At 34.5% G+C, this 24,717-nt stretch overlaps 1 protein-coding gene and 1 long non-coding RNA gene across 4 annotated transcripts; both read right to left on the bottom strand.

Moving 5' to 3' along the window:
• Positions 1-104: 104 nt before the first annotated feature.
• LOC121416883 (urokinase-type plasminogen activator-like) lies at positions 105-19,869 on the bottom strand. Of its 2 annotated transcripts, XM_041610409.1 has the most exons (4): positions 19,728-19,869; positions 4,585-4,614; positions 1,746-1,775; positions 105-509 (listed from the first exon to the last, which is right to left on the bottom strand). In XM_041610409.1, exons 1-4 carry the CDS (start codon positions 19,792-19,794, stop codon positions 364-366), a joined length of 273 nt encoding a protein of 90 aa, XP_041466343.1. In that variant the 5' UTR covers positions 19,795-19,869; the 3' UTR covers positions 105-363. The 2 variants fall into 2 exon arrangements, with proteins under 2 accessions (XP_041466343.1, XP_041466344.1); XM_041610410.1 differs by lacking the exon at positions 4,585-4,614.
• Positions 11,422-16,163, bottom strand: LOC121416884. 2 transcript variants are annotated; one of them, XR_005970263.1, is made up of 4 exons: positions 15,819-16,163; positions 15,166-15,231; positions 14,138-14,204; positions 11,422-13,226 (listed from the first exon to the last, which is right to left on the bottom strand). It is a non-coding gene; the product is annotated as an uncharacterized LOC121416884 (long non-coding RNA). The 2 variants fall into 2 exon arrangements; XR_005970264.1 differs by lacking the exon at positions 15,166-15,231.
• Positions 19,870-24,717: the final 4,848 nt, after the last annotated feature.

Here is a 24,717-nt window from a genome sequence, read left to right as displayed (position 1 = left end):
AGCAATAAATTTAAAAAACCAAGTGTCATTAAGACGAGCACATAATACACCCGTCTGTAAAGCGGAAAATTGGTCACGCAAGAAAGGTGGAAGATGGCGACTTCACCTTTGACCTTCTGACCTCAAAATCAATAGAATTGTTAGGATCTATGCTAGTATCATACACACCAAATTATATTAGTCTAGGTTAAGTTCAACTGAAGCTATTACGTTTACAACAACTGCAGAAGGGTAAGATGAAAATAGGTCACTGTAACCTTTGACTTTTTGACCTTCCTGGTATCCACGCTAGTATCATACCTACCACTCTTTTTACCAGATTATAGGAGCCTAGGTTAAGTTAAATTACTGAAGTAATCGCGTTTACCATAATTCATGTAATACGTCCCATCGAGACGGGCGTATAAAAGTCTTACGTGGAATTTGACATTGAGAGCCTCCAAATTCTTCAGGGCAATCGCACGTGCCATCGATCTGACATACACCTCCGTTGATACACTGGCAATCACCTGGGTGAAAAAGGTTTATAAACAGGACAAAGATTTCTTTTAATTACAAATCAACATTTCATGCACCACTCTAAAAATAAAATGTCGAAACAAAATGTTAAACGTTGGAGGAGGGACAACCTTTTCCAAGTGTTAGATCCAACGTTGCATAAAGCTGAATCCAACAATGTAAGTGTTGGCTCGAACCATTTAAAGAGGTAAATGCAACATTAACAAAAGTATTTTCACTGCTCCAAACTTTCAATTTTGATTTCACATTTCATTTTCTTGAATTGCATCATTTCACAAACAAGGTTAGGTAGCATACTCTACACAGGAGTCTCAAGAACACCTGTAATCTTACATGCACTGTTTAATCTTACGTGCAATTTTGTGTAAGATTACGGAAAATTAGTATTTCGTGTACGTAACCAAAAAAAAATTGTAATAAAATTGTTTCCTCTTTTTTAAACCAGACCTGTTCTGCAAGTGTATTGTAGAAAAGTATTTCATCAAATAATGACTTCCACCTTATAAACATATTAACATGATTAAACTAGTCTAATAGACTTTAAGGTTGGCTTTGAATGACTCTATAGACTTGGCATTGTGTAATATTCTCTAGAGCGAATCGTATCATTTCACAAACAAGGTTAGGTAACATACATGTATATCTATGCTGCCAGAAAATTTCTACTTAAAAAATATAATGCAGCAGTCTCGGGAACACCTGTAATCTTACACTTCAAAAAAAGGTTTATCCAATATTAGGTAAAATGGGAATATGCATGTTAGTTGGGTAAAAAGACACCAAATATTTTGTAAATTCTACGCAGCGTTGCGTTGAAATAGCCTATTATGGGGTTAAAAAAAATACCCAGCAAACAGGCATGTCCCCTTTTTACCCAATATTGGGTAAAACGGGAACATGCATGTTAGTTGGGTAAAAAGATACCAAATATTTTGTAAATTCTACGCAGTGTTGCGTTGAAATAGCCTATTATGGGGTTAAAAAAAAAGTACCCAGCAAACAGGCATGTCCCCTTTTTACCCAATATTGGGTAAACTTTTACACAGTGTTTTTAGAGTGTACTGCTCTATGTAATCTTACATGCATTTGTGTAAAACTCCACAAAATTGGTATTTGGTGAATGTAACCTTGAAAAATTATTGTAATAAAACTGTTTCCCCTTTTCTAAAACAGGCCTGTTCACCAGTTAAATTGCATTGTAGAAAAATATTTCATCATATTATTACCTCCGTCTCCAGACCCTCCAAACAAGTCTTCTGCAAATGCATACATATAAAAGAGCGAAATTAATTGAAAGACAAAAAAAAAACGGAAATAGCTATGAAATAAAATAAACATATCAGACTGGTCCAATTGACTTGTCCCTTTGCGCGCTGATGTTGTAATCTTGCTCATTCGTACAATTAAGTTTAGCAATTGTAATAAATAGTTTTCTCCCATACCTTCAAATAAGATAAGCTAACAAAATGCAATAGTTCTTGCATTACATCTATATTATAATAATAATTATTATTATTATGAATGGTACAATATGGATATTTTGAATCAAAGAAAATAACATGGAAACAATTGTCATTATTATCTCCCCATAGATTAATTCAGCTTGCAAAGAGTTGCGGCTGGCTTTGAATGACTCTAACGATACCCTTGGCAAGTTAGACTAGACCCATTCTGGAAAAAAGAGGCCTGCATAAACTTTAAGAAGCATTTTGGGGTAAAAGTTGGGAACCAGATTATTTCACACAATGCCAATATGCTGAATTTGATAGGATCGGTTCCCAAGCTAATTTCTCATGCTTTGACCACCTAATTTGCATGAACAAAATGGTTACAAAATTGACAATTCAGAATATCATTTCGACAATGTTCTTTAATTATATTTGTTTTCACAGACATGAATACTGCAAAATCCTGTATACATACGTGTACCTTTCGGTTAATTAATTATGCAAATTTATGCATACTTTGGATCATTGCGGCTGGCTTTGATGACTCTAAAGACTTGGCATTGTGTATGTTGAAGAGAGTGCATTCCACAAAGTTGGAGCACAATTCCCAAAAAGGTTTTCATCAAATGAGTATTTGGGGATCTTATATTTTTAGAAGGCACATATTCCGAGATATATATATCGTTAGAATAACTGCCAGAAAATTTCTACTAAAAAAATATAATGCAGCAGTCTCGGGAACACCTGTAATCTTACACTTCAAAAAAAGATTTACCCAATATTGGGTAAAATGGGAACATGCATGTTAGTTGGGTAAAAAGATACCAAATATTTTGTAAATTCTACGCAGTGTTGCGTTGAAATAGCCTATTATGGGGTTAAAAAAAGTACCCAGCAAACAGGCATGTCCCCTTTTTACCCAATATTGGGTAAACTTTTACTCAATGTTTTTAGAGTGTACTGCACTATGTAATCTTACATGCATCTGTGTTAAACTCCACAAAATTTGTATTTGGTGAACGTAACCTTGAAAAATTATTGTAATAAAACTGTTTCCCCTTTTCTAAAACAGGCCTGTTTAGTTAAATTGCATTGTAGAAAATTATTTCATCAAATTATTAACTCTGTCTCCAGACCCTCCAAACAAGTCTTCTGCAACTGTATACGTATAGAAGAGCGAATTTATAGAAAGACAAAGAAAAACGGAAATAGCTATGAAAAATAAAATAAATATATCAGACTGGTCCAATTGACTTGTCCCTTTGCGCGCTGATGTTGTAATCTTGCATATTCGTACAATTAAATTCAGCAATCGTAATAAATAGTTTTCTCCCATACCTTCAAATAAGATAAGCTAACAAAATGCAATAGTTCTTGCATTACATCTATATTATAATAATAATAATTATTATTATGAATGGTACAATATGGATATTTTGAATCAAAGAAAATAACATGGAAACAATTGTCATTATTATCTCCCCAAGATCAATTCAGCTTGCAAAGAGTTGCGGCTGGCTTTGAATGACTCTAACGATACCCTTGGCAAGTTAGACTAGACCCATTCTGGAAAAAGAGGCCTGCATAAACTTTAAGAAGCATTTTGGGGTAAAAGTTGGGAACCGGATTATTTCACACAATTCCAATATGCTGAATTTGATAGGATCGGTTCCCAAGCTAATTTCTCATGTTTTGACCACCTAATTTGCATAAACAAAATGGTTACAAAATTGACAATTCAGAATATCATTTCGACAATGTTCTTTAATTATATTTGTTTTCACAGACATGAATACTGCAAAATCCTGCATACATACGTGTACCTTTCGGTTAATTAATTATGCAAATTTATGCATATTTTGGATCATTGCGGCTGGCTTTGATGACTCTAAACATGCTAAAGACTTGGCATTGTGTTTGTTGAAGAGAGTGCATTCCACAAAGTTGGAGCACAATTCCCAAAAAGTTTTTCATCAAATGAGTATTTGGGGATCTTATATTTTTAGAAGGCACATATTCCGAGATATATATATATCGTTAGAATAACTGCCAGAAAATTTCTACTAAAAAATATAATGCAGCAGTCTCGGGAACACCTGTAATCTTACACTTCAAAAAAAGATTTACCCAATATTGGGTAAAATAGGAACATACATGTAAGTTGGGTAAAAAGACACCAAATATTTTGTAAATTCTACGCAGTGTTGCGTTGAAATAGCCTATTATGGGGTTAAAAAAGTACCCAGCAAACAGGCATGTCCCCTTTTTACCCAATATTAGGTAAAATGGGAATATGCATGTTAGTTGGGTAAAAAGACACCAAATATTTTGTAAATTCTACGCAGTGTTGCGTTGAAATAGCCCATTATGGGGTTTAAAAAAGTACCCAGCAAACAGGCATGTCCCCTTTTTACCCAATATTAGGTAAACTTTTACGCAGTATTTTTAGAGTGTACTGCACTATGTAATCTTACATGCATTTGTGTAAAGCTCCACAAAATTGGTATTTGGTGAATGTAACCTTGAAAAATTATTGTAATAAAACTGTTTCCCCTTTTCTAAAACAGGCCTGTTCAGTTAAATTGCATTGTAGAAAAATATTTCATCAAATTATTACCTCCGTCTCCAGACCCTCCAAACAAGTCTTCTGCAAATGCATACATATAAAAGAGCGAAATTAATTGAAAGACAAAAAAAAAACGGAAATAGCTATGAAATAAAATAAACATATCAGACTGGTCCAATTGACTTGTCCCTTTGCGCGCTGATGTTGTAATCTTGCCCATTCGTACAATTAAATTCAGCAATTGTAATAAATAGTTTTCTCCCATACCTTCAAATAAGATAAGCTAACAAAATGCAATGGTTCTTGCATCACATCTATATTGTAATAATAATTATTATTATTATCAATGGTACAATATGGATATTTTGAATCTAAGAAAATAACATGGAAACAATTGTCATTATTATCTCTCCAAGATCAATTCAGCGTGCAAAGAGTTGCGGCTGGCTTTGAATGACTGTAACGATACCCTTGGCAAGTTACAGCGGGGTAATAATATCCAAGTCAATTCAATTCAATTCTTTTATTTCATTTCCATTCAAAACATAATACAAAGTAATATAAAACAATATAAATCAAATACAATTTTACAGAAGGGCATTCTTACTTCGTAAAAAAAAAACACAGTATAATATAGAGCATAAATGGATATGGAAATGAGGGGGATCCACTAAAAAGCAAAGCTTGTAAAATTGTGGATCCCCCTTGGAAAAGAAATTATAGTCGACTTACTATATGCGTACATGCATGTATTACAGGAAAGAAAAAGAGAAAAAGAAATCATATTGACGGAAACATAAAAACTGAACAAATGCAAAGCTTTTCACACAAAGAGGTCTTCGTTGTAAAGGATATGTTGCGCAAGACAGGAAAAAACAGAGAGAGGGGATGACAAGACGTAGAAGACAAGACAAAACAAGAGACAGGACAGTACAAGACAACTAGTTTTTAAAAAGGAGTAAAACTAAGAATGGGAAAGGGCTGACCATGAACCAGCTTGATCTGGTGAAATAAAGGATATGACTGGACAATATAGATGAAAAAAGATAAAATAAAAGTGAAAAATGTAAGGATTATAATCAAGATTATAAAGTGTTAGTTCCGTTGAGAAGAATTATAGGAATTAAGCAGGATACGTTTGAGTTTACGTTTGAATGAATTCAAGGAGACACTGTCTTTAACATTATTAGCGAGTGAGTTCCAGAATTTAGGACCGTTGAATAGGAATGTATTTTTGGCCAGTAAAGTTCTGTAAAGTGGGATGTGAAGTTCGTCGAGTGTCTCGTGGGGTAGTTATGATAAAATTGATTTTTAGGGAACATGGCATCAAAAATATGGGGAAGTGCATTATTATTATAACTATACATGAAGTGCCCTAACTGTAGTAAATACAGGTCTTTGACTTTCAACAGTTTACTTTCTAGAAAAAGTGGGTCCGTATGAGAACGGAAACATGTACTATGAATAATACGAAGTGCTTTCTTTTGCAAAAGCAACAATTTATCTAATAAATATTGATGGGTATCACCCCAAATAAGAATCCCATAGTTCAAATAAGGCAAGATTAAGGATGAGTAGAGCATGATTAATGATGTGGAGGGAATGCAAAATTTTAGCCTATTAATAATACCAATGTTTCGTGAAATTATTTTGGATATATTTTCAATATGATTTTTCCAAGAAAGTTTACTGTCAACTGTTATTCCAAGAAATTTGGTGTAAGGTACCATTTCTAATGGGGTATTATCAAATATAATGTTCATCGGTAACTTGTCTATGGAATTACTAAATAACATGTATTTTGTTTTGTTAAGGTTCAAAGATAATCGATTGGCTCTTATCCACTCAGTAACATTATTAAGTTCAGAATTAATAACATCAACTAAAGTTTGTGGATTCTGATGAGAAAAAAATAAGGTCGAATCATCTGCAAACAAGATAAGGGATAATATTTTGGATGATCTACAGAAATCATTTATATAAATTGTGAAAAGAAGTGGGCCCAATAAGCTACCCTGGGGGACTCCACAGTTAACATATTTCAAATTGGAGTTATGATCTTTAACAAACACGTATTGTTGTCTGTTAAGTAGGTAGCTCCTGAACCACTCCAAGGCCTTCCCTCGCACACCATAGTGAGATATTTTTTTAAGTAGGATTTCATGATTAATGGTATCGAAGGCCTTGGAGTAGTCCAGGAAAATACCCACAAGGTGACTAGATTTGTCTAGAGCATTGACTACTTTGTTGACAAAATTCATCAGGGCATGAGTGGTGTTGTGCTTGTCGCGAAACCCAAATTGAACATCAGATAAAATATTATGCATTGACAAAAAATTTTCTGTGTTCTGACGTATACTATTCTTTCAAGGATCTTAGAAAATGTGGACAAAAGAGAAATAGGTCGGTAATTACCGACATCCAACTTATCACCTTTTTTAAATAAAGGAATTACCTTGGCTATCTTCATTTGATTTGGTACTGTACCATTTTCTAAGGAAAGGTTGAATATATGCACCAGCGGGGAAACAATAGAATTTATTACGGATTTTAAAATAAAATCATTAATTTCATCAAAGCCAGGGCTTTTTTTATTTTTCAAACCAGATACTATATCAATAACTTCTTGATTATATGTTGGAGCAAAAATATTGAATTTGGATTAGGCGGGCCGAGAAAGTCCGAAAAACTTTTCGTCGCGGGAGGAATATCTTTAGCTAGATTTACGCCAATGGAAGAGAAATGGTTATTAAAAATATTTGAAAGGTTGTCACCATCATCAACAATGACATTATTAAATCTAATTTTGGAAATACTTGATTTATTATTGGAGAGATTCATGGTCTGTTTTAGAACCTTCCATGTGTTTTGCATGTCGTGTTTATATAGAGCCAACTGCCTCGCAAAGTAATTTTTTTTTTCAATGCGTAATATTTTAGTAAGTGTATTCTTATAAGATGTGTATTTTATTTTTGATTGTTCTGTACCTTTCATTTTGAATTTATAAAATAAGTTATTTTTTCTATAAATCGAACGTAAGATAGATGGCGATATCATGGTGACTTAGAAATCGTTTTGTATGTATTACGCTTATTTTTTTTAAGGGTATATGCAGGTCTAATTTCTCATTTATTATATTCATAAAAAGGTTAAAGGACGCATTAACATCTACAGAATTGTATACAACTGACCAGTCGACATTATCCAAAGAAGCACCTAGACTGGATGTATTTTCGTGCGTAGGTCTACGTCTTCGTTGTTGGGAGTGTATCGGTCTAATTGGTCGTCTTAATGAAAAATGAGTAAGAATCGGGAAATGGTCCGTCATGTCAGAAAGTATTATAAAAGAATCGGGATGAGGGAGAATGTTGCAGAAAATATTGTCAATAAGTGTAGCAGTTTCATTAACTACACGAGTTGGTTTAGAAATCAGAGGCAAGAAGGAGGCCGAAAAAAAAGTTTCAAGAAAATCTTGAGATATATTGTTGTGTTTCAATAAATCAATGTTAAAATCACCTATAAATATTACATCCTTATTAACGAGAGCTGGATTATTTGTTGTTTGGGAAAGGTAAGTTAGGAAGTCATTTGTATTTGAGTTTGGGGGTCTATAAACTACACCAATAATCATATTTTTACTACCAGGAATATTAATTTCAATAAATAGAGATTCTACAGTGGCGTTCATGGAGTTAAGATAATCACAAACCGTATACTCGTAGTCATGTGAAATATAGAACGCTACCCCACCCCCAGGTCTGTCTTCTCGGTTATTCATTACGAAATCATATCCGTTAAGAGAAAATTGATGGTTAGAATCACACGATATCCATGTCTCAGTAAGGCCAATTAAAGAAAAGGGGCATTTTTTAGAATTTGAAGTGTTATTCAAAAGTAACTGAAGTTCATCAAAATGTTTATTTAAACTACTTATATTAGCATGCATTATGCTGAATGTATCGTCGTTAAAATTTTTTGTAAGATTATTTACCTGATGTTGCGTAATATACTCAGAAGAAGGATTTTGCAATATGTTATGATCCTGTTCAAAATCGAGATCTAATTCTTCCGAAGCTAAATTTATATTATTAGTAACAAAATTATCATAAAATGAAGGATTCATTGGGTTGTTAAGTACAGTATCCTGAGGTCTCAATTCGCTGAAGAGGTCATCATTATCCAATGATGTAAATGGAAACTGAGGTGTATTGTCTATGCTAAGAAGTCAGTACATATCCGAAAGTGTTGTGTTATGTCCAATAAAGTGTCGGTCAAGGTCATATTAGAGGCAGTAAAGCAAAGTAACAAAGTGAGGGGAGAAGGCAAAGAACACAAAACACATATAGAACATGAAGAAGGACGAGGAGGCGCAACACAAAGGATTCTTACGCAAAAACGAGAACGTAGGGCAAAGACCTCTAAGTGTGAACGATGCAAAGTCAGTGAGAACGGAACGATTATCGAAACAGACATTGGCGGAGGAGATAAAGTGAGAAGCTCCACAATAAAATTAAATGTAGTGAGATACACCTATAAAATAGTACATTCAAATATTACGATATAATTTCAAATACGTATAGTGAGTAAAGAATAAAGGAATACGACATACATGGCATGATAATTGAACATATTTGAGCACGAGTCTTCTAATAATCTTTGCATTCTAATAATTGAACAAGAGTACCAATCACCAAATACTCAGAAATTATTTCATAGTTGTGGCAAGAGCGAACAAAAACAAAGTCAATGAGTTGAAAGAAGGGGACATGCCCAACATGTTGAAATGTCAAATGGATAATAGAAAAGGAAGATTGTCATTTAATGTTAATAAAAGTAATTATTAACAAGAGGCAGACATTTCCTTTTCAAGTATTGTGTAAACAAAATGTGGATTAGTCAACTTGTAATCCATAGTAAAACTGACAACAAAAAGTGATGCAAGCATGCCTGGCATGATCAAGTAAACACAGATTATTTTTTTTTATATATAATTGGGTAATGCTAATGTTACAAAAATATGGAAGTCAAAATTGGCATTAATCGAGACTGAAGACATTGTAGTTCATGATTTGCATAACTCAGACGCTGTTTTATGATCTTGCAAGATACTGAAACATGTGAGGGATATAACATGCATGGCATGATAAATTAACGTAATCAAACAGGTCCTTTATGTATTCTGAGAAACAATCAGGAATACCAAATTCACAGTAATTATTTTAAAGATGTGGCAAGAGTGAACAAAAAGTTAGGAGTTCACCATGGACCCATCCACGCAGGATCATCCATTGCTACGAGGGAGGGGGGGGGGGGGCGCTGAGACAATGCTAAGCAAAAACAGAAAAATCCCCCGTGGATGGGACCATGGAGTTATAACAATTGAAGGAGAGGTCATGCCCAGCATGTTCAAACACCAAATGGATAATATTAAAGGAATATTGCCATTGGTGAAACAGCCATTGGAAATTATCACAAAGTGCAGACATTACCATAATCAAGCATTTTTTTTAACAAGATGTTGATTATTCAATTGGAAAACGATAGTATAATAGACGAATAATGAGGCAGCATGCTTGACATGGTCAAGAGCAAATAACAAAGATCTTTACTCATAAAATTGGGTAATGTTAATGTTACAAGAATAAAAGAGTAAGTCAAGCATGGCATTAATCGAAACTGAAGACATTTGTAGTAAATGATTTGTTTATCTTTGGCGATCTTATATGATCTTGCAAGATACTAAACATGTGAGGAATGGCATGCGAGGCATGATAAGTGAACATAATTGTTTAAGCACAAGTCCTTTTTGTATTCTGATAAACAATCAGGAATACCAAACACCAAATACTCAGTAATTATTTTATAGATGTGCATGGCAAGAGCTAACAAAAAGTAAGGACTTAACGAATTGAAAGAAGGGGTCATGTCCGACATGTTCAAATACCAAATAGATAATATAAAAGGAAGATTGCCATTTGGTGAAGCAGCCATTGGAAGTTATCACAAAGGGCAGACAATTACCAAGCATTTTTTTAAACAAAGTGTTGATTATTCAATTGGAAATCGATAGTAACATAGACGAATAATGAGGCAGCATGCTTGACATGGTCAAAGCTAATAGCACAGATCTTTACTCATAAAATTGGGTAATGTTAATGTTACAAGAATAAAAGAGTAAGTCAAGCATGGCATTAATCGAAACTGAAGACATTTGTAGTAAATGATTTGCGTATCTTTGGCGCTCTTTTATGATGTTGTAAGATACTAAAACATGTGAGGAATGGCATGCGTGGCATGATAAGTGAACAAAATTGTTTAAGCACAAGTCCTTTTTGTATTCTGACAAACAATCAGGAATACCGAACACCAAATTCTCAGTAATTATTTAATAGATGTGGCAAGAGCTAACAAAAAGTTAGGACTTAACGAATTGAAAGAAGGGGTCATGTCAACATGTTCAAACACCAAATGGATAATATAAAAGGAAGATTGCCATTTGGTGAAGCCAGCCATTGGAAGTTATTACAAAGGGCAGACATTATATAATCAAGCATTTTTTTTTAAACAAAGTGTTAATTATTCAATTGGAAATCGATAGTAAAATAGACGAATAATGAGGCAGCATGCTTGACATGTTCAAGAGCTAATGACACAGATCTTCTCTCAAACAATTGGGTATTGTTAAAGTTACAAGAATAAAGAAGTCAAGAATGACATTAATCGAAACTGAAGACATTTGTAATTAATGATTTGCATATCTTTGGCGCTCTTTTATGATCTTGCAAGATACTAAAATATGTGAGGGATATGGCATGCGAGGCATGATAAGTGAATATAATTATTAAGCACAAGTCCTTTTTGTATTCTGACAATCAGGAGTACCAAACACCAAATTCTCAGTAATTATTTTATAGGTGCGGCGAGAGCGAACAAAAGGTTGGCAGTGAACGAATTGAAAGAAGGATCATGCCCAAATGTTTAAACACAAATAGATAATAGAAAAAAATGCCATTCTGGTAAAACCAGTCATTAGAAGCCAATATCAAAAAAGGGTGGTCATTACGATAGAAATAAAACAAGATGTCGATTATTCAACTTGAGATCTATAGTTGAACAGACAAATAGTGATGCGAGCATGTTTTGCAAGCATGGCCACGGGCTCACAACTAAACACAGATATTTACTTATTCTCTAATTAGGTAATGTAGTTATTGCAAGGGCGAACAAGGAATGTTAAATAATGATGCAAGCATGCTTGGCATGATCAAGAGCTACTGAACACAGGACTTAAACTAATTTTTAAAATTGGGTAAAAATTGGTATTGCATATGAAGGTGAGGAAAAAAAAGAATTAAGAATTAACGAAACAAAAACAGTGATTTCAAATTACTAAAAGGGCATGCATGATAGAATCAACTTTCAAGAGAAGGTGAAAAATATATGCAATGATACCAAGCCAGGTTTCGGCCACACGAAGAGGAACTTATGTAAATAACTAGAGTAGATCACTAGATATTACAGATAGATGAATAATAGATGCATGAAGATATTCATCCGTTTGAGGCAATGATATTTGAACGTTCAATAATATGATGCTAAATACTAAAATAAAAGAATGTAAGCATGGTGTGAACAAATTCATTATGTTAATTAGGACAAAATAATAAGGTAGCAATATAAAATTTGTGATACCAGCCAGGATATGATTAGCATAGCGAGAAATGGTCAATAAAAGGGTGTTGAAATAAGATAAGAATTAAAAAGAAAATAAAATAATAAAAAACTTAATCAAGCATTGTAATGAGTAATAACAGTTACAAATAACGTTACCATTTAGATAATGATATTGGTGGAAAAAATGAATAAAATGAAATAAAAAGGGCATGCATGACATGACAGAGGAACATACATGAATTTGTCAATGTTGCTTACCTCTAAATGTACATGTACCAGTCCCATAACTTACTATGGCTATTAGAGCTATGCACAAAATCTAATCTAAATGTAAAAGGGAAAATGAAATAAGTGTTCATGGAGATAATTAACAAAATACAAAAAAAAACAATAAAAATGGCACTAATTACCTACTGAAAAGGGTCAAACAATTTAGGATCCAGTAATAATGAGAAAATGCTGTTGTATTCACTAGCTACTCAGAATAATGCATGCTTGTATGAAAGTGTACAAAAGCCAGCACATTATTACCTATCCATTTGAGGAATTATTGTAAATTTGTATATAAAAAAAGATAATGCAAAACTAATAAAGAGAATAATGTATGCATGGTATAAGGTGCTTCATAATGTCCGTTAGACAAAAGATTAAGGTACCAATATATAATTTGTGATGCCGAACAGGATATAATTAGCGAAGCAAATAATGGTGAAGAAAAGGGTGTTGTAATGAAAATAAGGATTAAAACAAAATAAATAGCCATGAATTGTAATAGTAATAATAATAATAATAATTAATAAGCAGTTACTGTACCATTAAACAACATTACCATTTGGATGATATTGGTGAAAGAAAAAAATAAATAAATAAATCTGATGAAATAAAGGAAGTATGCATGACATGGCCAGAGGAACATACTAGTACTAGTACATTAAATCGTCAATATTACTTACATGTAGCTGTAAAGTATCAGTCTACATAACCTACTATGGCTTTTTGGACTAAGCACAAAATCTTATCTAAAAATAAAAGGGGAAATGCAATAATATATTCATTAAAGCAGACATAAAATTCCAATGAATTGCAAAACGAAAAAACATTAATAATTGGAAAGGGTCAAACGGTCCCCGGGTCAAACAATCTAGAATCCAGTAAGAATAAAGAAAAGCAGTTGTATTGACTAGCGAAACATGTACTGAAATCATAGCAGTAGAGGTTTTACAATTTACCAGTCAACATAACCTGCTATAGCTTTCAGAGCAATGCCTAATAGGGAAATAATGTGTTTATTTCAGAAAACAAAATTCCAGCAATTATGCATGAAAAATGAAAAAAAAAAAAAAAAAAAAAATCAATCATTACTGGAAAGAGCCAAACAATCTAGGATCCTGTAATAATGAGAGGAAATGCAGTTGTATTGACTGTTTTATACATGTAGGTAAACATGTATAGTAATCATGACAACATAAATTTTTAGAATTTGTTTCAATTTCGGCTGACATGATTACTCAAGTTTCAAATCATAATGAAGGGGTCATTATTCTCATCTTAATGGATGAAAAATGGGACAAGTTTAATTTCATTATTGGAATAGCTCCATCATAAAACCTGTCCAATCGGTTATCAAGTCAAAATCAATAGCGATAGCAAAGTTTTCTCTCATTTTGATGAAGAAAAACTAAAAAAATAATTGTATTTCATATGATTAGCATAGCAAATAATGGTGAATAAAAGGGTGTTGTAATAAATTAAAAATAAGGATTAAAACAAATTAAATAGCCATGCATTGTAATAACAGTTACTGTACCATTAAACAACATCACCATTTGGATGATATTGAAGAGAAAATAGATAAATAAATATGATGAAATAAAGGAAGCATGCATGACATGACCAGAGGAACATACATTAAATAGTCAATATTACTTACATGTAACTGTAAACTACCAGTCTACATAACCTACTATGGCTTTCTGGACTAAGCACAAAATCTTTATCTAAATATAAAAGGGGAAATGCAATAATGTATTCATTAAAGACATAAAATTCCAATAATTTGTAAAATGAAATGACATTAATTATTGGAGAGGGTCAAACGAAACTAGAATTCAGTAAAAATAAAGAAATGCAGTTGTATTGACAAGCTAAACATGTACTATAATCATAGCAATAGAGGTTATTGTTTCAATATATCAGTCAACATAACCTACTGTGGCTTTCAGTGCTATGCCCAATAAGTATAGTCAAATTGTAAAAGGGAAATAATGTATTCATTTCAGAAAACATAAAATTCCAATTGTTATGCATGAAAAAAAAAATGACATTAATTATTACTGGAAAGGGTCAAACAGTATAGGATCCAGTAATAATGAGAGAAAATGCAGTTGTATTGACTGTATTACATAGTCGTAGTAATCATGACAATATAAATTGTTTGAATTTGTTTCAATTTTGGCTTACATGATTACATCAATTTTCAATTCATAATGATGAGGTCATTATACTCATCTTAATGGATGAAGGACAGGTAATTTCATTATTAGAATAGGTCCATCATAAAACCTGTCCAATCAGTGTACCAGTCAAAATCGTATCCATGATCGGCTGAATAGTGATAGCATAGTTTTCTCTCATTTTGATGAAGAAAAAATAGAATAATAATTGTATGTCATTTTGCTTCGATTTGCTTCATTTCATTCTGGTTTGATTCACTTCAATAATTTGTGATGCCAACAAGGAAATGATTAGCATAGCAAATAGTGGTGAAAAAAGGTGTCGTAAATAAAAAATAAGGATTAAGACAAGACAGTCATGCATTGTAATGATAAACGACAGTTACTGTACCAATTAAATAACATTACCATTTGGATGATATTGGTGAAAAAAATAAAATTGAAATAAAGGAAGCATGCATGACATGACTAGAGGAACATACATTCAATAGTCAATATTACTTACATGTAGCTGTAAAGTACAGTCTACGTAACCTACTATGGCTTTCTGGACTAAGCACAAAATCTTAATCTAAATATAAAGGGGAAATGCAATAATGTATTCATTAATGACATAAAATTACCAACAATTTGTAAAATGAAATGACATTAATTATTGGAAAGGGTCAAACAATCTAGAATCCAGTAAAAATAAAGAAATGCAGTTATTGATTAGCTAAACATGTACTATAATCATAGCAATAGAGGTTATTGTTTCAATTTACCAGTCAACAAAACCTATGGTGATTCAGGGCTATGCCCAAAAGTCTAGTCAAATTGTAAAATGGAAATAATGTAGGCCTATTCTTTTAAGAAAACATAAAATTCAAATTATTATGCATGAAAAATGAAAATGACATCAATTATTACTTGAAAGGGTTGTGCAATCTAGGATCCAGTAATAATCAGAGAAAATGCAGTTGTATTAACTGTATTACATAGACATACATGTAGTAATCATGATAATATAAATCGTTTAAATTTGTTTTAATTTTGGCTTACATAATTACTAAAGTTTCAATTCATAATGAAGGGGGTCATTTTAATGGATGAAAATGGGATAATTAATTATTTAGCAATTATCCAAATGGGGATAGAACATGATGGGGTATATAATACCTGTATAGAAGATGGATCAGGCCTACTCCATTCGTCCTTGCAAAGTTATGGGGATTGAATTTGACTCGGTCTCCAATGATATTCATAATTACCATAGTCATGATGTTGCATGTGATAAGTAAATCTACTCAGTCCAAGTTGACCACTGTGAAGAAGGTGCATTAGGGTTTTTAGTCTGCAGCAGTACTTTGGTTCCTTGAATCCTTATCCTGGTTTTCAATTGCTTGGTTCTGCGAATGTTCTCTGTAACTGATGCTAGATGACCACGCTCGCGTTTCATAGATGGGGGTAGGTCAGTTCGGACGGTTACACGGTCGCCATCCCTACGGTTGCCGTCAGTAGCCCGGGTTGCCTTGGCTGCTCGAAGGCGCGAAGAATTCGGTCCCGGTCGTACATCTTTACAAAACAGACTATGATGGGATCAGGAGCTTCGGGGGCCGGGGTTCCGCTGGCTCCGTTGTGGGTCCTCTTCGTAGGTAGACGATGTGTATTGATGATTTGAATTTGGTCTGCCTCTTCAACGGGAATTTCCAGTAACTTGCCCAATGCAAAAGATGTGGTCTTGTAAATATCCTCATTGGTTTGTTTGGGGATGCCGTAGAACAACAATTTTTTTTGTTTTTTTTTGTGGTGTATTTCTAGGTTCAGTAGCTTGTCGTCGAAATCAGCTCCAACTTTTGCGATAAAACGTTCTATAGTTTATCCGCTTCTACGGTAGATATTCTCGCTGAAGTATCCGCTGAAGAAATTTCAAGGTCATGTACAGCGGATTTCACCATCCTGATGTCTGATTTAACAGCATTAAGATCCGAAATTACGTGATCCAATTTGATATCAATATCACGCTGGAAATCCGTGAACATTTTCCGCATTTCAAGTAGCAAGTAGTCATTTTTAGGGTCCTTAGGCGTGTAGGGGTCTGAAGCGGGAGTAGAAGTAGGAGGGTCAGCTTGATGGGCTGCCATGGCTCCGGGGGGTACGGCTGTAGGCTGGTTGGTCACGAGTTGGGGAGGCTTGTTGGAAACAGTTACGGGAACTGGCGAAGGTGTTTTGGCACGTTGATTACCACGGCTAGAGTCCTTTTGGGTGGAAGGTTTTCTCAAATTATAGTCACGACTATTCGAAGAATTCTGCATTTTGCAAACAAAATGTAGTATTATGTAGAATATATGTTCAAACTTGCAGTCAGAATTAGAAGTCAAAAGGCATCTCTCCAAGTCGAAAATTTAGGCGTATATTCCATGTGATAAAAAACGTAGCGGAGCGGAGCTCACTTTAGACACGTCCGTTCATGGCGAAATCTCAATTGCTTTGGAAGCGCAAAGAGACGTTATTTATAATGTGTTATGCGCTATACAAGAACTGACTGTATTTCTCCTTTACTTTCCACTGTTGATCATGTAACAATGTTCAGACCCTCAAGCTACACAGAGTGGAAAATGATTCCACCCGAATTCTCAGTGAAACTTCTACATGTTTTAAATATACGCATATAAGAAGCATTTTGGGGTAAAAGTTGGGAACCGGGTTATTTCACACAATTCCAATATGCTGAACTTGATAGGATCGGTTCCCAAGCTAATTTCTCATGTTTTGACCACCTAATTTGCATAACCTAATTTGCATAAACAAAATGGTTGCAAAATTGACAATTCAGAATATCATTTCGACAATGTTCTTTAATTATATTTGTTTTCACAGACATGAATACTGCAGAATCCTGCATACATACGTGTACCTTTCGGTTAATTAATTATGCAAATTTATGCATATTTTGGATCATTTCTGCTGGCTTTGATGACTCTAAAGACTTGGCATTGTGTATGTTGAAGAGAGTGCATTCCACAAAGTTGGAGCACAATTCCCAAAAAGTTTTTTCATCAAATGAGTATTTGACGCTACGAGCTGTCACCAACCCTGTTCCTGGGGATCTTATATTTTTAGAGGGCACATATTCCGAGATATATCGTTAGAATAATGAGGAGCACATCCATTAACAATGTTTCATGTAAGCAACAATATATCATTAATTTCAATCGTTACCACCACGGGCAGCCAGTGAAGTATTATGTTTGGGTTATCAACTACAAAGCTGGTATACAACTCGAAGAATTTGGAAAGGGTATATATACTGGGCCAAAAATCTGAAACCATACCCGAGAAAAACTTCGGTTACGTTGATTTGAGGGGACTTCTGCGGATGAGTGTATGAGAGCGAGAATTTAAAATGGAAGAACACAGCGTTCAACAGTGTGTTCTCGGTGTGTAACACATTTGTGCGATCCCCTTCACACTTTTGAATATGCACATTTCAACAGTGTGAATCACATATTTACATAGTCGACCATGACCATGTGAACACGCTGTGAACAGCCACACTGTCAGGGTGTCCACAGTGTGAAAATGTCTTCACACTCTTGAATCTTACTTCGATCACGCTGTGTGACACTGAACCGGGGGGAGGGGGCACTTCCATGAGTGGATACCATGCGATCTCGAAACGCACCATAAACAAGTATTTTTCATATTCTGAAAATGCACCCCTTACCAAGTCTTTGCAAGTGAAACCCTACCCTTAACAAGTATTGGAAAGAAAACGATACCCTTGGCAAGTATTCCTTGAATCGAACCCCTAAACCAGTACAGCGATAGTTACACGGGCGTCGGTTTTACCTTTTGGGTTTTTTTACCATTTGGTTTACTAGTTTAGTAAAGCCTCACCTCCCACACCTCGCGCAAACGGACTCTCGACACGTAGGCCCGTATTCTGAAGTCGGGTTTAACTCAAACTCAGGTTTAAAGTTGTGGTTTAAGTATGGAAAGCCAATTGCTACATAAATCACTAATAGTAAAGATATCATACTCAGCTCGTTTGGCTCTCAAATCATTCATAATTGTCGAGGAAGTATAAATAGATGATTGTCTTCACCATCGATGAATCAGGAAAGAGTACAGTGAAAAATTAGAAACATACAACTTAATAAAAATATTGTCACTTTTGGCTTCCCATAATTTTAGCACAGAGTTAGACCATGGTCTAAGTTAAACCTGACTTCAGAATACGGGCCGTAGTGTTGACTGTTGGGTAAAAAGTACATCCTTTATAAAACATTTTAGTCTGTTTTCTCTACCCTCGCAAATTGGACCCTAAACTCGTAGCTTTCCTAGCGAAATAGGCTTTTTTTCACAACATGTATTTCAGTGTTTTGGCAAGGAGGTTTCAGATGAGATGGAGTAACAGCAATTAAAGTCTCTTTGAACAAGGTTAAAAACCGCCAGCAGAAAGTATTTCAGGCACGCACTTTGCTCAACATCTCTTGCAATTGTGTAGACAAAATGATTCCCGCATTACTCCGCAGCTATAGGTCATATACATAAAGGAAAATATGCTTTTGTGTAATTACTTTTTCGCCGTATCTTGGTCTGGTTATATGTGTAGTACATAATTCGGAGGCATGCGAAAATAAACCATGCAATATTTGCTGAAATATGACTCAAATTTGCTCGACTGGGCATATGCGGGCACTCATCTGGCATAAACAGTAATGAATAACAATATTCCACCGACCATTTTAGTTCGCCGAAAACGATCGGAAAAGTGTTAAAATCTGGTTTCAGTAAAGGTCAAGTTCTTTCTTTTTTCACTAATTAAAGGTTAATTGATATAATATGGGCCAATATCTCGTCGTAATAGTGCTTGGTTATTGATGTTTTGTCATGCATTCAAATTTCAGTTTGTTTATTAATATGAAACATGAAAAATTGATACAAATTAATATCTTAAAAAAGACATCCTTTTTACGTGGTTTTTTTTTGGGGGGGTCGCGCATGGTATCCACTCATCAATGTTATTGGATCAGGGCTTTGAAAGTAGATTAGTGAAACCGTTGACCACCAACAAAAACTTACCGGTTCCTTGACCAGCAACAATGCTAATAGCATAACAGTAAAGAGCAAGTCTTAGTAAGGAAATCATCTTGGAAGAAAAAATCGGTCCTTCTCGTTCGGAGCAGTCAGACAACTTATATGATATGACAAACCATGGGCCTATCAGGACAAACTCAGAGATATAATGAAACCATCAATCTTCTCGGCACCTGGAACGCGGAGGTTCATAACTGCAGCTGTTACACCCATCCAAGACCTTGAATGGGTGTGGCCTGTGCAGATGACGTCAGAGGTTTCTTGATGGTTCGTATTCAAAATGGTAAAGTGTTGATGCAGATAATCCAGTAAATACCAGTAAACCTACCAACACTTTGGTTTTACATACTGAATATTAGTCGTCAATCGTATTAATATTTTCGATCAACATTTTTTTTATAAATTTGGAACTAAATATGATTTATCAGCTCTAGGCTAAAATATGACTAAAAACGACCAATGCACTCATGTTTCTGTCATGTTTTGTTTTATTGTTAATTCTTTTTTTTTCATGATAAAGCACTTCCGAATTACTAGTTTTATGTTTTTAAGACTTCCAAGCTGTTCTTTTACCAGTTTACGGGCATTTTCAATAGATTTATTGGCCCGTATTCTGAAGTCGGGTTTAACTTAAACTCAGGTTTTTTTAAGTATGGGAAGCCATAAGTATCAAAATTTTATTAAGTTGTATGTTTCTAATTTTTCACTGTGCTCTTTCCTGATTCATCGAGGGCGAAGACAATCATCTATTTATACTTCCTAGACAATTATGAATGATTTGAGAGCAAAATGAGCTGAAATATGATATCTCTACTGTTAGTGATTTATGTAACAATTGGCTGTCCATATTTAAACCACAACTTTAAACCTGGGTTTAAATTAAACCTGACTTCAGAATACGGGCCACTGTGCCCCTGTTCGAGTTGCGAGAACTCACTCTGGTAAAAAAGAAAAGAAAAAAAGGATTCTCTGATATCGCCTTAAAACTGTTTACAAATGCTAATAACATATTTACACACGCTAGTAACTGTCGCCCCCCCCCCCCCCTCTAAAAAAGGACAAAATTTGTTTGCGACAAAAAAAAACTGTTTGCAACAATGATAAGGAATGAAAAGGATTTTTAAGCAACGTCTTACGAACCCATTGCAACCTTTTGCGAACCCTGGTGAAAGTTCGAATTCGCTATCCGTTCGCAAGCATTCACCGTTCAGGGAGACGCCCCTTATCAATAACGTCGCACTCCAGTACTGCGTAAACGTTTGAAAAATAAACCTAGGAATACGACGTATAAAGTTGAAGGACTGTTTGTTATGCTATTTCTTTTGTCTCTCCTGAACATCTGTTAACAACTGATATTTGTTGACAGTTACGGCATCAAAGATTTAATATTACTCAACACCTAATTCTGAAAACACAATGTTAAGATGAGGGAGTGGTAAATAGCAAAAGATTTATTGATCCTACAATATACAAATAGCGAATAGGCATGAGGCAATTTTGGTTTATTGTCAGGCAATCAAACCCAAGAGCGGAAAATAAACCAAAATGTAACTGTCGGCAAAAAACCCAATGTCCATTACAAGGAAAGTGTATGCAGACAGCTCTGGTATACAAGGCGACGGTCCGACATGGCAACGAAGAGAAACACTACTTCGGACTTGCAGGGGGGACATTCAAAGATAGATACAGAAACCACATCAAATCATTTAAGCATGAAAGATACCGGAACGAAACTCAACTCTCAAAATACATATGGAATCTGAAAGAAAAGAACATTGAATCTACGCTAACTTGGGACATCGAAAAAAAGTCAAACTTAAACCAAAGAAAAAGTGGCTTGTGCAACCTTTGCTTGGAGGAAAAAGTGTCAATAATAACAAACAAAAACTCACTAAACAAAAGGTCAAAACTGATTTCTAAGTGCAGACACCGAACGAGACCAAACCGGAAACCACCGAAGCGTCAAATTGACCCGCCGCACCACACAAATAGCCAATAACGTCAGTCTGCCTGAAGATCGCCTCAAGTCCGGGCGTGAAACCGCCGGTAGCAGACGTTCAATGGAAAGTTTATTCATGATTTTGCCCCCCAATCTGAAAAATGGATCGACGCCCCTGTGTTGTTATATACATGTACTATGTAGACTTACTTACTTTCCTTTTTTTCTCCCTGTCTTGGCTCCGTTCTTTCCTATATCTATTCCCTTTCCTATACACTGTAAAAACTGTGGTGTTAAAACTGACACCAATTGGTGTTAATAGAGCGCCACACCCTTAGTTGGTAAAATAGCACCCTAGAGATTGAACATTAACACCAAAGAGTGTAAATGTAACAACCATAGGTGCTGTAATAACACATATAGGTGTAAAACTATAACACCACCGATTTAACACCGGTGTAAAATAACTGGTGTGGTACTCTATGTACGTCGGTTAACACCACAGTTTTTGCTGTGTAGTATTATTCTCTTTACCTCTTTGAGTCTTTTCCCTTAAACTTTCCTTATTTTATTTCCTTCTCTGTCCCTCTTTCTTTTCTTTACATCCTTTCTTTACCTTTCTATCACTTTTTGTAGGTTTGGCCTGCGTACATGGAAAATTTGAAATGATCACAGTTATTGTCTTGCTAAAATGTATTATACTAATTGTTCTATGTTGAATCTTATTATTTATATAATTTATTTATATAATTCAATTTGTATCTCATATAGGATATTCATATGTATGTAGTGTCAATCATAATTGGCAATATTTTGTCTTCTATGTTCTTCATGGCACTCTCCTCTTCTTCACCAATTTTTAATTTTCTCTCTACCTCACTCAATTTTCTCTTTCTATTTGGAGGACATACCCCCTCTCTGTCTCTCTTTCTTTCTATTACTCTCATTTCTCTCTCTCTTTCTCTCTCTCCTTCTTCCTCTTTGCTTATATCTCCCTTTCGATAAATCTTTTAATTGGATCTAAGTTTTGATATAGAATACTGTCCTTTATACTTTGTTCATTTGCTTTGTTATATCTGTATATTATACTTCATAATTTTTGGTCAATTGACCCTTTCAGCATGTGCTGTTGGTCAATTTTTATGGGCATATAAACCAATAAATAATAATAAAATAATGGGTCAGGAAATTGGAAAGGTATGAGTAGTTGAGGATATGGCGCTGTTGGCTCGTATCTGCTTTAATATCTGCTTTAACCGAGTGGTCTAAGGCGCGTGGCTCTACATAGAATGTCCGGGGTTCGACCCCCGGCCGCGGCACTATATGCCCGTGAGCTAAATATTTAATTTACAATGCTCTTTTATCTTGCTTTCAAATAAATGGAAATGCTACATATGCATTATTGGTAACTAAGTGCGCATATATATATCAAAAATGTGACCGGGCACCACAAAAAGTCACCAGGAATGAAATTTTGTTTAAATAGCTCTTCTGAAATAGGAGACTGTAAGCTTTATAATGACGTATTACTCATAAGCAATGATTGATCCTAGTCAAAAGGAGGATGTTCACTACCATGGAATCCTCGTTTTGAGAAGAGGAGATTAAAAATTATTTGTTTATTGATGAGCACGTGCTCTTCCACTATAGTGTATAGTATAGACATAAAGTTTTAAACACCCTTATTTCACTCCATCCTCTGGTTATCCTCAAAATTGATGATTTAGAGCCAGTATCTCATTCCTCACACGTATTCACGGCCGATTTCAAAACATCGCAAGCGAGGATCGCACCGTCGCAGGTCAAACACCATTAGAGGTCATGTCCACCCCATAAAATTGTTGATTTGAATCGAAAAATCGAAAAATCAAACAAACACAACCTGCAAATTTCATCGAAATCGGATGCAAAAATAGGATAGTTATGACATTTTTAATTTTCACTTATTTTTTCACAAGACAGTTAAATGCACAGCTCAGCGATATACAAATGAGTCAGTCGATATCCATCACTCACGATTTCTTTTGTTTCTTATTGTTTGAATAATACAATATTTCATTTTTTACAAATTTGACAATAAGGACAAACTTACCTGAATCATAAACTGTTAAAATAATGGTAAGTTCACATGTTTAGGGCAAAATAATCTTTGTTTCACTTGACAAGGAGGAGAAAATTATAATATTTCATATTTCATACAATAAAATACAAAAGAAATAGTGAGTGGATGACGTCATCAGTCTGCCAATTTGCATACCGACCAGGATGTGCATATAACTAAAATATCATAACTTTCTTATTTTACATCCATTTTTGATGAAATTTTCAGTGTTTTGCTTGTTGGATTTTTCTCTTTTAATTCAAATCAACTTTTTGTTGGGGTGGACTTCTCCTTTAATATTTACATGTATATTATCTTGGATGACTCAGAATGGAATACCAGAATTATTCTAAGAGTTTGGAAAAATCGTGGAATATTTTCCCAAACCCATGGAATATTTCTGGTATTCCATTCTTAGCCATCCAGTATAATATGAATATTCATTCTGTTTGCCTTTCGACCCTCGCATGCAATGTTCTGAGATCGGCCGTGAATAATACGTGTGAGGAATTAGATACTGGCTCTAAATCATCAATTTTGAGGATAACCGGAGGATTGATATGCAGTGAAATGATCACTCTAAAAAGTGGGATGTTAACTCAACATTTGAAAGGTTGGAGGAGTGACAGCCTTTTCCAAATGTTACATCCAACCTTGTATAAAGCTAAATCCAACATTTTAAGTGTTGGATAGAACCATTTAAAGTGGTAAATGCAACATTTAGAAAATGTTGTCACTCCTCCATTCTTTCAAATGTTGATTTAACATTCCATTTTTAGAGTGATGGTGTAGAGTAGGAAGATAAGCTTTTATTTATTGTCGATGTTTTTAAAACAAATATTTTTTACAATAAATATGCAGTTTTTGCCACTCGGAGTATCCGAACGAGTTCACCGACTTTAGGTTCGGGTAGGTGGAGCATAGTGTAACGGTAT

This window comes from Lytechinus variegatus, chromosome 6 (assembly GCF_018143015.1).
Source record: "Lytechinus variegatus isolate NC3 chromosome 6, Lvar_3.0, whole genome shotgun sequence".
Classification (NCBI taxonomy): domain Eukaryota; kingdom Metazoa; phylum Echinodermata; class Echinoidea; order Temnopleuroida; family Toxopneustidae; genus Lytechinus; species Lytechinus variegatus.
Note: the sequence above shows the minus strand (reverse complement) of the source record. Positions and strands in the feature narration are given on the sequence as shown.

Coding starts and splice junctions, on each gene's coding strand:
- LOC121416883 (XM_041610409.1), bottom strand. CDS start 19,794: ATGATTTCCTTACTAAGACTTGCTCTTTACTGTTATGCTATTAGCATT. Junction 4,615..19,727: donor TGTTGCTGGTCAAGGAACCG/GTAAGTTTTTGT, acceptor ATGCATTTGCAG/AAGACTTGTTTGGAGGGTCT. Junction 1,776..4,584: donor TGGAGGGTCTGGAGACGGAG/GTAATAATTTGA, acceptor ATGCATTTGCAG/AAGACTTGTTTGGAGGGTCT.